The 14912-nt window shown below is 38.6% G+C and overlaps 2 protein-coding genes across 3 annotated transcripts in view; both read right to left on the reverse strand.

The window, feature by feature from the left end:
- Positions 1–3011: 3011 nt before the first annotated feature.
- Positions 3012–3848, reverse strand: LOC114533236 (uncharacterized protein K02A2.6-like). Its single transcript, XM_028554738.1, has one exon. It carries the CDS (start codon positions 3846–3848, stop codon positions 3012–3014), a length of 837 nt encoding a protein of 278 aa, XP_028410539.1.
- A 10156-nt stretch (positions 3849–14004) lies between these two features.
- Positions 14005–14912, reverse strand: part of LOC114533267 — a 15116-nt gene continuing 14208 nt past the window's right edge. For both annotated transcript variants that reach the window (XM_028554767.1, XM_028554768.1), the window contains one exon: positions 14005–14912. This exon is cut by the window's right edge and continues 1202 nt beyond it. In XM_028554767.1, coding sequence (XP_028410568.1) covers positions 14028–14912 — 885 coding nt within the window. In that variant the 3' untranslated portion in view covers positions 14005–14027.

Here is a 14912-nt window from a genome sequence, read left to right on the forward strand (position 1 = left end):
ATCTTTAACCGATTGACACTGTGTGATAAGTAAACCAGCATTTGTGTAATTTAAGTAAATTGCTGTGAAACAAACATATCCTGCGTATTTACGCTATTGTGTGTATTTACGCTTCTTTGTTTACCCCATTCCTCGCCCCCGCGCGTACTTATATGAATAATAAATTATTGCACAATCATTGTGTAAAAACAGGCAGAGCGTTGAATTATGATTAATTATATAACTGCATGAGATCTCTAAAGTCTCTAAAGATCTCTAAACAGAATGTAAGCAAATATAAATCACTGGTTTCAATGAGGAGTATAACTATAAAGCCTATAAAGTTTATATACGTATTGAACAACGAAAGCATAAAAAGCTTTTACGTGGAATGGCCTCTTCTGTAATAAACACATGGTTATACTGCTAAATAATGATAAACATTAAACGAATGCATTAGCAATGCAAAATTATTAAAAAATTTAACGCAAAATTGGAATAAATTAATAATGTTCAGCCGTTGGTGACGTCACGTGTGGTGCAAGGCGCACCACCCGCACCACCCGACGTAGAACCCCCACTCTCTATACTACTGATGAAGATTGCACTTTGACACTTCGGGCCATAAATACAGAATTACGACGTCGAATGCCTGAGAAGCCACAAGTTCATGAAATAACAATTGGTAAAAACTTAAGGCTAATTTCCACTCAGGAAAACGAGCAGCGGATCGGATCGGAACGAAAGATAATCCGCACGTGCGCCGTCTGTTGAAATTTTTGGCTTATATTGATCCGAAAGCGTCCGAGACCAGATAAAAAAAAGTTCAAATAGTTTCAACTTTTTTATCCGATCCGAAATCACTGCATGGATCGGACCAGGCTCGGAAAAAAATCAGATCCGATCCGATCCGCTGCTCGTTTTTCCGCAGTGGAAATTAGCCTTTACACCTGTATTCTAAAAGCTCACTCACACCCAAACTCATTGAGTGGGAGATCTTAATCTTCTCATAACGTTTCAATGGCGATATTTCAAGCCGAATAGGAGCTTGATTTTCAGTGTTTTACCTTATATCTTTCCATCTATTCAGAGAAAACTTTCTCATTGATAAGCATTAACAAAATTACATTAACAAAAGCATTAACAAAATCGCACTCATTGAGTGTGAGTGAGCTTTTTGAATACAGGCGTTTGACGGAATGCTGTACTCATTTCCCAGCGGATTGTAACAGACCAGACGATATTGAGGGACGACACGAATATGGTAGTTGGTTCTTACAAGAGGCGAATGTTCATCATCTTGTCTTCGTCGACGAATGTGGTTTTATATGTCAGCCAGAACTCAAGGGCGGGCTCGCGTAGGAGAGCGAGCATATCGCCAAGTGTGCGGACAAAAGGGACGCAACATTACCGTTTGCCCGGCGGTGTCTCAAGTTTTTGGTTCGATGCATTACACCATACAGATGGGTGGCATGACCAGCGAATCCTTTACAGCTAGAGCTTATCGCAGGCACATCTACCCACCTTCATGAAGATGAAACTCATTATCTCATTTTCGATGGGGCACCAGCCACTGAGCTATATAATAATTCCTGGAGGACCAGCTCGTCATTTTTTGGTAACTTCGCCGCCATCTTTTTGAAGCCGAAAACATGGCAGACTTCGCCCTTCTGCGCATGCGTAGAAGCTCTGCTGACGCCACATGGTCCTAAATGGCCATGGTAGTTACCACTGACCAGGCTCAAATCTGAGCCCGCTTCGAAAACATTCCCCTCCTGGATTTTTTAAAAAAAATTTATTTTGTGCGAAACCTCGTTGTTTTCGATATATTTTATTAAACATAATACGAAAAAACATTATTTCAAGATGTATACAAGTCGCTCACGTTGTTTTTACCAATACCAGGCCAAATAAGTATTATAACTTCAAAAAATATGGAAAAAAACGTCAACTACCTTGTTTCAAGATGTCATACAAGTACTAGAACAACAATATAAACGACAACGTGGTGGGAACATAACAATAATGGCGGATGGGCTGTGCATCCGGGCTTTTATTACTGATTGTGCCACAGGGGGCCCAAGTACATATTGTAACATTCTTTCTCTAATGTAAAGAAACTAATTGCCTTAGTATAATGATAGATAAATGAAATAATTAATAAACCTAAAATCGAGTAATATTAATACTAAATATGTCCCTTCCATAAAGATGGAACTATTGTATCTGAATAACAGACAAATAATCATGATAGCATAAGTAAGTAAGGTTCATAGACAAAGTTCATACTAAGCTCATTTGACAAAGTCATTGAGGTGGGTTGGTTTCCTTCTGATCCTTGTGGATCTTCGTAGATGGACTTCTGGCTGATCAACGGGTATTACAACAGGAGGATCAACTGGATGGTGGTTGCTAGGTGGTGAGGGAGTCTGTTCGATGGGTGGTGAATTTGGTTGCTCTGCAGGTAGTTCCACAGACTCTTGGATCATCATTGGCGTCTCAGGGATTGACATCTCCTCTGATGAAGAGAGATCCCTCGTCTTCCTCAAATCAACCCGGTTTCTTCTATACGTACCAGAGGGGGTCTCGATTTCATATGATCTCTCATCTAATCGCCTGCGTACAGTCCCTTTCTCCCATTCTTTTGCGCCAATTCTAAATAGCTTTAGCCTAATAGTGTCACCCTCTGCGAGTACTTCCAGGTCCTTGGCAGATTTGTTGTAATTTCTACACTGTCTCCGTTGTTCTGATTTCAGCCTAAGTTGGTCTGTTTTCAGAAACTCTCTTCCCCTGGGTGCTAAATGTTCGGTCGTAGTAGGCAGCAATGATTTGGTACGTCGGCTGAGTAATCGTTGGGCTGGACTGCTGCCTGCTCCTTGAGTAGGGGTGTTTCTGATCTCCAGAAATGCCAAATTTGGGTCAGTATCACTTTTCATGCATTTCTTCAACATGAGCTTTGCTGCCTTGACTCCTGCTTCGGCCTTACCATTGGCATTGGAGTGGGTAGGAGCTGAGGGGCAATGCTCAAAGTCTCATGTTACAGCAAAGTTGTGAAACTCTTGTGAAGCAAATTGGGGTCCATTATCGCTAATCAGTTTACACGGGGCTCCATACCTTGAGAAATGCTGCTTGAGCTTCTTGATTACTGCAACAGATGAGGTACTCTTCATTCGGTCAATTTCCCAAAATCCACTGAAATAATCAGTCGTCACCAGGTAATCCTTGTTGTCAAGTGTAAACAAGTCAGCACCTACAATCTCCCATGGTAATTTAGCTTCAACGGGCATCAGTGTTTCTTTCTGCTGTGCCCTGGCATAACTCTGACAAGCATCACAGTCGCTGGCCAACTGCTTGACTTCTGCAGACATTCCAGGCCAAAACACGCATTCTCGAACACGTCTTAGCATACTATCACCTCCTAAATGCGAAACATGTAATTGTTCCTTGATGGACTTTCTTTCTCTCTCTGGAACAATGACTCTTTCTCCTTTGAACAACAGACCATCATGTAGGAGTAGTTCATCTCTATAGGAGAAGAATGGAGTAACAAGGGTTGAGAGTTCCTGCTTAGTTTCAGGCCAGCCTTTAAGAATGACAGCTTTGAGAGCTTGCAATGTCTCATCTTCTTCAGTCGCTTTCTTTAACTGCTTAAGGCTTTCTTCTCTGATTCTCATGTGACTAACAGCATCTACCTTGACCAATAGCTCCTTGTCCTGTCCAGCACAAGGCAAGTAGGCACGAGACAATGCATCTGCAATGTACATTTCTTCTCCTTTCTGGTATTTTACTTCTATGTCATACTGGATTAGCCTTAACATCATGCCTTGGAGTCGCTTGGGCACTTTGTAGAGTGGTTTCTTCACAATCATCTCTAGAGGCTTGTGGTCACTGTAAACCACTGTCTTTCGCCCAAAGGTATACTGGTGGAATCGTTCAAGCGAATACACAATTGCAAGACACTCTTTCTCAATTTGAGCATACTCACATTCTGTGGCTGTTAAAGCTCGACTAGCATATCCCAAAGGCTTTCCATCTTGAAGGAGAACAGCTCCAATTCCTGTACTTGAAGCATCACATTGGATCACGAGCTCTTTCTCTGGGGCGTAGTAGGAGAGTACTGGTGCAGTTGTCACAGTCAACTTGGAATTTCACCTTTCCTCCATCCTCAAGAGACATTTCTGCGTAAACAGCGCCAGTAGAGACAGAGTTCACTGATTCTGCTATTACTGGAAACACCCATTCGGTAGAAGAATCTGATGAAGAATCATCTCTCACCACATGTGTTGGTTTCAGGGCAGAACAGCACCTGGCAAAGTGGTTTGAACCTTTGCATTTATTGCACTGCTTTCCCCATGCTTTACAAGCTTCTTTCTTCATTATGTGTTCAGCACCACAAAACTTGCATTTGTTAATTTTCCCTTTGTGAGTTGACTTGCTACTCACCTCATTAGTCTTTCTCGCGGCTTGATATCCTTTAGCATTTCTCGCCGCAGATAAATACTTTCGGTTGTATTTACTGATGTTTACTCGATGCACTTCATCTTCTTTCCCAGCAATGACTTTCAACTGGCTGGTGGTTTTCTCGTGTGTGCGACCAATGTCTAGGGCTTTACGTAAGGTAAGCTTTCCTTCTTGCAATAAACGCTTTCGTGTGACATCATCTCTCACACCTAGGACGATTCTATCTCTCAAAAGAGACGTCTTCAAACATTCACAGAGATTGCAAGTTTTAGCTAGAGTCTTGAGGCTGGCCAAGTAATCATCGATAGTTTCATCAGACTTTTGAATTCTTGTGTTAAACTTGTACCTTTCAAAAGTTTGATTGGTTTCCCCAAGAATGTGTGCGTCCAATTTATTAAGAATATCTTCAGCAGTATCCGTATCGAGTGGATCACATCCATTATATATCTGCAAAGCTTCGACTCCCATCGTCGATATGAGAAGCGACTTTCTAAAGGCCGCTGGGTGTTGTTCAACATTAGACACAACACAATAATGCTGCCAAAGCTGTTTCCATATTTTCCAATTTTCTACGCCATTCTTTGCTACCTTAACTGGCTCGGGCGGTTTAAAAACATAGCCAGGTAGCAATGACGATCTTGAAGCTTGCTCACCCAATGAAGTAGAAGTATTAGGCTCAGATGACGATTGAGGCGTTGTAGAAGAACCCTCGTCGGCCATAATTCTCGAGCCAAGTTAGACACGCAGCACACGCTTTCAACCCGTTTCTTTTACAAACAGATCAACAGATCAAATATCATATGATCCCACCGCTGCCACCATGTTTCAAGATGTCATACAAGTACTAGAACAACAATATAAACGACAACGTGGTGGGAACATAACAATAATGGCAGATGGGCCGTGCATCCGTGCTTTTATTACTGATTGTGCCACAGGGGGCCCAAGTACATATTGTAACATACCTCACCGGTAATTTTCATTTTTCCGAGTTTCATTGATTCATTCATGTTTAATATTATACAATCCGCATGAAATCCAATTGATTTTTGAACTTCTAGAGGAAACGTCTAAGAATTTCTTAACTTTTTGAATGCGAAAAATTGTTCGGATCTTTTATGGAGATAAATAGAAGTTTTCTAAACTCTTATGCATTTATCAAGATTTTATGTGCAGAAAACACAATTTCAGCTAAGTCATATTTGATTTATAGCATTGCTCATTTAGCATTCCTGACCATGGATGCACCTTGATACAGTGTAATACCTGTGATATTTGTTGAACTGTTCGTTCCACTGGCCGTACTGCCAGTGGATGTACTCGGTGCTTCCGTCATGATGGGGATTCGGATAGATATATTCTCAACTCAAATCAGACAATGTGCTTTCGCCGTTTTATTTTAACAAGCAACAACAACTCTCGGCCACAGGTTGCCCTAAGTACATACAAGGAGAAATACGATGAGATCACATTTTAACACCCCCACTTGATCTCATTCTTATTTGCTTACTCTTGATACATCAATGGTTAACATAACTTTAACTAAAATCAATATTTTCCAAACATTTTAAGTACCAAATATAACATCTTTGAATCTTTGCAACTTTGAACGTGTTGCTGATTTAGTCATTATATCAGCTATCATATTTGTAGTGGGACAGTAGTATACTACAACCTTGCCTGCGTTGATAGTCGAGCGTATAAAATGATAACGAATATCTATATGTTTTGACCTTTGTCGATTAACTGGATCTTTCGATAAAGCTATCGTACCCTGATTATCTTCATAAATTTGAATTGGACAACAAATATTAACGAGTTTGTTTAATAACTGGATGAGGTAAAGAGCTTCCTGAACGGTCGCTGCCAGAGCAATATACTCTGCCTCACAAGAGGAGAGGGCCACAGTCCGTTGCTTCTTTGACCTCCATAAAATCAATGGCCCGGTTTCAGTTAAACTGAAACAGTACCCACTGATACTTCGTCTATCATGGGTCGAAGAAGCCCAGTCAGCATCGCTATAACCAACTAACCTCAAATCATCATCACACTTTCTATAACATAATTCATAATCAAGAGTTCCTTTCAGATAGCGCAAAACATGTTTTGCCGCGACCCAATGCTCTCGGAGAGGTCTCGACAAATACTGTGACAATGTCGTGACAATCCAGCATATATCAGGGCGCGTGCATGTCATTGCATAGATCAGACAACCAACCAACTCACGATATTTACTTGGCTCAGTAAAATCCTCGTCGCCCCATTCTAATTTTGGTTCAGAAGGAGTAGAGCAGGATTTGCAATCATACATTTCAAATCTTGTCAGTAATTTTGTCAAATAAGTCCTCTGACTCATTTTGACATAATCAGTACCTTGCTCAAAAAGAATACCTAGGAAGTAGGTAAGCTTTCCAAGATCTTTCATATGGAACTTATCTTTCAACATCTCTTTTGTATTATGCAGCAATAAATCATTGCTTGCACCGATGATTAAATCATCTACCCATACGAGTATGATAATCAGTTTACCCTTAACATCTTTAATATATAAACAATGATCAACATCACTCTGTACAAAGTTGTTTTGTACAAGATGGTGTGCAGCATACTATTCCAATTTCTTCCTGATTGCTTCAAGCCATATAAAGACTTGTTTAATTTATACACCAGTTTTTCTCCAGACTCTGAAGGGACTTCGAGAAACCTTCAGCCTGCTCCATGTATATGTCACAATCAATCGGAGCGTGCAGATATGCCGTTTTTACATCCATTTGATGTAAACTAAGATCATATTTTGCCGCTATCTGCATTAAAGCTCTAACTGATGTGAGACTGGCAGTTGGAGCGAAGGTTTCGTGATAGTCAATATCCTTTGTTTGACTATACCCTTTGGCTACGTACCTGGCTTTGTACGTTTTGCCATTAGGTTTGTTTTCCTTGACCGTGTAAACCCATTTGCCCCCCACTGCCTGCTGACCTTCTGGTAGTGTCGTCAGGGTGTACGTGTTGTTCTCTTCGAGAGAACTCATTTCCTCTTTCATTGCTTCTTTCCAAAGCTCTGCATTAGGGGATTCTATAGCTTCCTGATATATCTGAGGAAAATCGGATAACTTATAACAATAATCTACATTATAAGTTACTTGATCTGTATCACTTTTGCAAGTTGTGACATAATCACTCAAATATGACGGAGGTTTCCTGTCACGTTTTGGGTGATTTATACTTTCATCTTGCTCTAATTCTGGTAGTATCTGATTGTGATCAGATTTCTCTATCTGTTGGTCAGGCATCTCATTCTTGTAGAACTTTGATCGTTAGAGGATTTCAGATCACTCTTGTCCCTAGATGGACTAAAGTCATCACTTAAAGTATCCTCTGTCTGGGTTTGCTGTTCACCAACCCTCTTTGTAAGAAACTTCACAATCCTATATCTCATTACTTTTCCAGTCTCTGGAAAATAGACTAGATAGGCCGGGCTGTTCCTATCAAAACCTACAAATACACCTTTAGTACATCGTGGGTCTAGTTTTCGTTTGTCATGCTCATACGCATAGCATTCGGAGCCAAAAACTCTCATTTTAGATAAGTTTGGCCTTTTACCGGTAAGAGCAAAATATTGTGTTTGCTTTAAGCGGTTGTTATAACATCTATTGCGGACGTATGCAGCTTGCATTACTGCATATGGCCACATTGATTTACCAAGATTTGATTCAATGAGCATACACCTTCCCATTTCGAATAGGGTTCTCCAATGGCGTTCGGCTGTGCCATTTTGATGAGGAGAATCAGGTGATGAGGTCTCATGTTTGATTTTATTTTCTCTTAACAATGCCTTAAACTTTCCAGAAATGAACTCACCACCGTTGTCTGATCTTAACCGTTTAACAGTACCAAATGGTGCTGAATCGGCAAGGAACTTCTTTGTGGCCTCAACCGTATCACTTTTATTCTTAAGAAAATACACAAAGACAACACCAGAATAATCATCAGTAAATGCTATGCTGTATCTAAATCCCTCCTTTGATATGGGATCAATTGGGCCAGCAAGATCTGTGTGTACTAATTCTAAGGGGGTATTAGACCGTATATCGGGTTTTCTATTTCTACTCTGAATCATCTTCCCCAAAGTGCACGTATCACAATCTGGCCTGATGGTATTATCACCAACTTTCATACCATCAACTACTTCCTCAAGCTTCACTACATCCTCATAATTGCAGTGACCTAATATATTATGCCAACCCTTTAAATCACTAGTATAATTAACTGAATCAGTGTTTTCTATTTCACTATAAAGTCCAACATGTAGGTAATACAATTTACCGGACTTCTCGATGTTAAACTTTGTACCATTCTCACTGATTAATTCTGCTGATTCTGGGTGGAACACAACACTTGCGCCTTTCTCTGTTGCTGCCTGTACCGAAAAGATATCTTGAGGGTAAGAAGGTATGTATAGAGCGTTTATCAGTGAAATGTTAATATATTTCCCTGTAGAGTCCAAGAATGGCAAATTCACATTAGACCGCGAGCTATTAACAAAACGCTGCGTTGATGTTGAAGATATCGTGCATGTATGCCGTTGAACATATGATGAGACTAAAAATAGATATTCAACAAGATATAACTCTAGTAGCAGAATTATCTTGACGTACAGCCGCGAAGGTTTGTTTTTCGAAGCATCTTTCCTCTTTGAAACCTTTTTATAACAAACGCAAAGACAATCATTAACGCATTTATTTATTTTAATTCATTTGTTGCTAAGCTACACACTCATAATCTTAACCATAGTTCTAAATTGTCTAAAATCAAAGAGTGTAATAAGATTTACACAATCATAAAAAGGTTGACTTTCGGACTACGACGTGTTTAGATACATACGGCAGATGTGGATTTACATGCAAGTAATAAGAAAAAGTTAAAAGTTAAAAAAAAAACATTAATAATCAAAATATTAGTCATTATTAAGTATTCGATATTGTTGCTGGTTGAAGCTCTTCTACTAATAAGAAAATATTACCAGTTAATTGAATGGAAATAACTCTGGCAAACATTATAACTTTTAAATTGTTTTTTCTTCTATATACTCTCTAAAGCTTCCTCAAGGTCTGTTCACACGATCCAATTTTTTCGCATCCAATTCACTTCTGATGGATGTTTTATAGTCTGCTAACTTGCAACGTATGTGGACAACAAATGAACTAAAGTCAATGCACTACTGCTTTATCAATAAACAATTACATTCCATACCTCAGAACTGAATTGGATCCGACATCGTGTAAATGGGCCTTAAGAAAGTTTATCTCTGACAAAATCTGGGGAAACTTGGTTCAACCAAATCATATTCGACCATCCTCGTTTCAAAAGTTTCTCTCTTTGTCCGTTCACTTTTTATTTTTACTTTGTTTTTAACTGATTAAATGAATATAGGAACACACAAAAGTCTCTGACTTCATTTTTTAAATCTAAAGACAAGCATAAAAAATGTTCGAAAAGTAGCCAATAATACACAATTTTTATTCTTAAAAATTTAATGGACGCAGAAAAACATGCAAGGTTTTGGAACAATAATTTTCAAACAAACAAAATTTTAAATGAGTATACCGAAAGTGGTATAAATTGGCCACAATATGATCTGGGATTAAATATGATCTAGCCTCAAGATCTCCAGGATAAAATCAGAACTGCACAAACTTACAGTACTGTCCAGAAATAACCTAACATAACCTAACACTGCGGTTGCAGTTCGGTTAGGTTACCGTTCGGTCGCAGTTCGGTTGCCGTCGACCGATAGAAACCGAAGACGACCGCAAAGGAAAAAATACCTTCCACAGGTCGTTCGCTTCCGAACGAAATGCTATGAACAATGGGAACGACAACACAATAATCAAATTAAAAAAAAAAACTTAAGAAATGTCTGTCATACCGAGAATGAGGCCGATGTTTAACCTCCGTCTCACAGCGATTCGACCTCGGTCTGACCTCAGTTCAACCACGATCAGACCTAGGTTTGACCAAGGTTAACTGCGGTTTTTGGTAGCTTATTTCTGGACAGCATTGTAGGTCCACTTTGGCTTTCATTCAATTTGCATGTAATTAGTTACGCCAATATTCAAATGCATGTAACTTAATATTCGCTAAAACCACGTATAAACTTCGTTTTAATCAAATTTCCAATTATCTTGAAATAATCTTAGATATACAAGAAACATCAATTTTATCTGTGACTAAGGTCCACATTGCACGACACAGGATTAGCTGGTCACGACACTTTCGTTTGCCGTTAACAAGAAATGGTTGGTAGTAAAAGCTCATTGGTTTGATAGATTTGATAGATTTTTTTAGGTCAGACATAAATATTCACAGCCTTTTAAAAGCTAAAAATTTGACTGTATTCAATAGAGACCCCGTATAATGTAATTGGGCCTTACGCGTGAGATTAACTATAGTAATGACATCAGATAACCTAAAATTAAGGTTTTTTATTGATGAATATTTTGCCCTTAATTATCCAATGCTAAGAAAAGTATTTGCTCAGGTAACGATCATTTCAATTTTTACGACATTGCTCAAAGTAAACCAAATTATACATGCAAGAGATCGCGATAAACAGCCAACTCAAGAAGAAAAAGAAGTGCCAAGCAAGTTAAAACCTTAAACATCAGAATATTTCGTTATAGGTATGCAAAGATTGATGGTCCAGGTATGTTGTGCATACGCAGACTTATTTACGCGTGCACACATAATTTTCCATCAAACAATCGGAAAGAAATTGTTTTGGTTAATTTGCGTTTTGACTTTTATATGACCAGTGACGTACCAGATTTAATAAGGAGCACATTTATATATCCATGCATGTTCACTGACCGCTAGAGCAATCGATTTGTGTTTGGACTATAAGTAGAACATAAATACATGAGTATCCCCCACCCGAACTAACGAGGTGGCGACGTCGCATGTATGTGTATGGAAACCGTTTCTAGAATTGGCTGTATATTTGCACGCTTACCACAAGTACCTTCGTAGCAAATATTTTGAATCAATCGACTCTTATGCGATAAAGACGATACAAGATTTAGTCAAAAATGGATTTTTTTATTTCTTTGAACAAAATCGGCACAGTTCAAACATTCGACATATCTGATGGTGTGTCCCTAATACTACGTCGTTTATTCAAATTAAGTTGTGGGATATTATCCGTAAGTTTAATTGGCAATATTTATGTACCTCAACATTTAATTCTATCGAAAAATAATTATTTTAGTATTAATTAATGATTCGTGATATTTCCTCACCTAAGACAGAAAGTCGCATTTTCCAGGATCATTACGCTAAGGAAGCGATAAATACTTTTCAAAATTATGAATTCTAAAATGTTTGTTACCATTTCTCCCGACGGATAGAAAAGAACAAGTCGATGCATGGGACGAAAAATTGAAAATATTCATCGGGAAAACCAAAAGGTAAAAATGCAGAGGATATTATTCTGCCTTCGGACACATTAACGAAATGCATCTTACCACTAGTGAAAAGACCTACAATTTCGGAATCCATGTAAAAAGCCTTCCGAAAAAATGTAATAGGAAGAGTATGCGCAATTCTTACACCATTTCTTAAAAACTTCATAAAAAATAAAAAAAAATCCTCATCGTAAGGTGATGACATCGTGTGGGATGACACTAATACTAAACTACGAGTCATATTAGTACCAGTTAAAAAAAACCATTCAACTGATTCATTCAATTGTCCCGTTGACCGTACAAACCATCTGTTGCCACATTCTATTTCCCACAATTCATAAATTTTCCTCAAATTGCAATGTAACATAACAGCACACCCATCATAACTTATTGCGACAGAAGTGAACTTTTCACTATGGGCCTCGTCAAAATTCCAAGAAGGTATTTCTTGATGACAAAGATTTTCACCACAAATTTTCAAAATAGAAATTCTTCCATTAGTGCTAATTACAAGAACATCTTTTGTAAACATAACAGCATGACTAAAATTTAAAAAAGATTCTTCAGTTTGATTTTCTAAGATATTTGAATTCAAAGGTTCATAAGGATATTTAACAACCACGCCTTCACAGACCAACCAAAGATACGACTCAGACCACCAACACGCCACTGCTCGTTGTTTCAGTGCAACAGTTTGCAATGTTTCCCCACTGTCGGTACTTCTTATTGAAAGAATACAATTTTTAAAACAACACGCTACATACAAGTTTTCCGGAGATAATGCACAGCAATCTATTTCGCCGTTGTCGACAAAGGAAGCATCAGGAGATTCAAGAGATATAATAAATACCAGGCTTGGTTCCGCAATATGTAAAAGGAAGTTCGTCCCTTCTAATTTTGAAATGCGAAAGAAAATAAATCCAACAGGCAAAGAATCAATCTGAAAGACGTCAACTATCTTTTGGTTTACAAAATCGTATATTATCAGAGTTACAACACCTTTGGAGGAGTAATCGCTAAATGCTGCACACTTTTTTCCCTTCCATAAAAAGATTTTTGAACAGCCTTTATTAGAAAGGTCATTTGAACATTTTTTAACAGAAAGGAGGACTATCTCACCAGATGGCAAGCAAACATGATCAAAGCTAATCACATCAGATCCAACGGGATCGAATCGTTCGTCATTATCGAATAGACCATTCGGTGAACTATTCTGAATAGAATCATTACTTGATAAACACGGCGCAAAAGAATTCTTTTCAATATACACTTCTTCCAAATTGTCAGAGCGCAAGACGTTCGTATATATTGATGAGTCCGTACATATTGATGAGTCCGAGTCGTCATCCCAACCCTCATCCCCACCTAAAAGGAGAATGTAGGAACCACACAAACTAAACAAGCAACGACACCCAGGTTCACTATACACATTGTCAACTTCTGCTAATAGGGTTTTCCTCATTACATCCCACACTTGGATCAATGTCCGCCCTAATGTAGCAAGTTTCATTCCACACGAAGAAAAAGAACAACTCCAAACGTTTCCGGGACCGTGTGGAATGAAGGGTACTTCCTTTTGTTCTTTAACAAGGACGCATGACCGAATTGAATTGCATAACAAAAAGAAGGAATCAGGAGAAAAGGCAATGAAGTCATGACGATCACGGTGTGTCTTATCTACTTGTATTTTGAAAAGAGTCACGAGGCTTGGTATTTTAAGCACTTGCACCTTCCATGTATCAGTATTTAAGAGGGCAAACATCGTATTTTCCGGTGACAGAAAACTGGTAATTGAATCAACTAACAAGGCACAGGAGACATGATTTAAATCATGATTCTCTTCGTTTGTCACACGTTCTATCGAAATCTCGTTTATTGTATCCAAGATATTTCTAGCAACGTTTTTACGACACACATTATTTTCTGAAAAATCAAAGTACCCGTTTGCAAGATCTCTCAAATTATCGTCACAATATGCTAGAGGCCTAAAATCAACATTTCCTATCTTTTCTAGGAAAAAATGCACTTGAATGATGCCGTAATAAATATCTTTGTAAAGAACACTACCTTACGTGTCAAGCATTTGGTTGAAATCAATATCGGCGTCGAGATCAACAAATTTTAGTCCTAGCTAAATGAATAGCTTAGGCAAACATGCACCAACCAGTGAAATTCCCCCACCTTACCTGACTTCACCAAATAGTGCACACCATTTTCTAAAGCGTACTTAATCTCGGGTGAAATTTGAAATTCTAAAACGGACTTTAAAGATTTTATCTCACAGAGTTCTTTCTCACAAGCACGCAAAAGACGTCTATTTCCGTCTTTAACATCTGCAACAAACGCATGTTCCTCATACCCATTCAACGTCATCCAATCCCATAATGACTTATGATAAAGAGTCAGGCAACCATCATAAACTGGAAGAATTTCTGACATAATGTCAATAATCGCCGTGCGTATTTCAAATTCTTTCCAGGGCAGACCCATGCATGTAAAAAGAATTTTCAGTGGGAGAGGCACGAATGCGGTGGCAATAACATTGATAAAACTTTTTAAGATAGATGAAAAGGTATCTTGCTTTAAACGTTGGAGGCGGCTTTTCAAACGTTTGAACTGTTTTTCGTAATATCCGGCAATACCAGTAGGGATGAAATCACTTAAATCGGGTTCAATTCCCAAGCCCTTTTCTCTTAATTCATGAACTAAGTGATAAGCGTATAAAAACGATCCCTCACACCTCGAAGCAACTGACCTTATGCTATCATCAGGAAGGTTAGGTAAGTCACCACGAATGAAAAGCTCAATATCTTGATTGTGATCTTCATCATCAGGACTGATTTCAAACGGCTGTAAATGTTGAAGAACCTTCCGTACTTGTAACTCCGGTCTGCTCGAAATGAATATCTTAATCCAATCAGGCAGTTCACAAAATTTCTCGGATATCAACTCCAAAAATTCGCTCTTCATATCAGTTTTGCTCTCGTCCAAAGCATCAACAATGATCAACAT

The sequence above is a fragment of the Dendronephthya gigantea genome, unplaced genomic scaffold (assembly GCF_004324835.1).
Source record: "Dendronephthya gigantea isolate DGI-Jeju-01 unplaced genomic scaffold, DenGig_1.0 000088F, whole genome shotgun sequence".
Classification (NCBI taxonomy): domain Eukaryota; kingdom Metazoa; phylum Cnidaria; class Anthozoa; order Malacalcyonacea; family Nephtheidae; genus Dendronephthya; species Dendronephthya gigantea.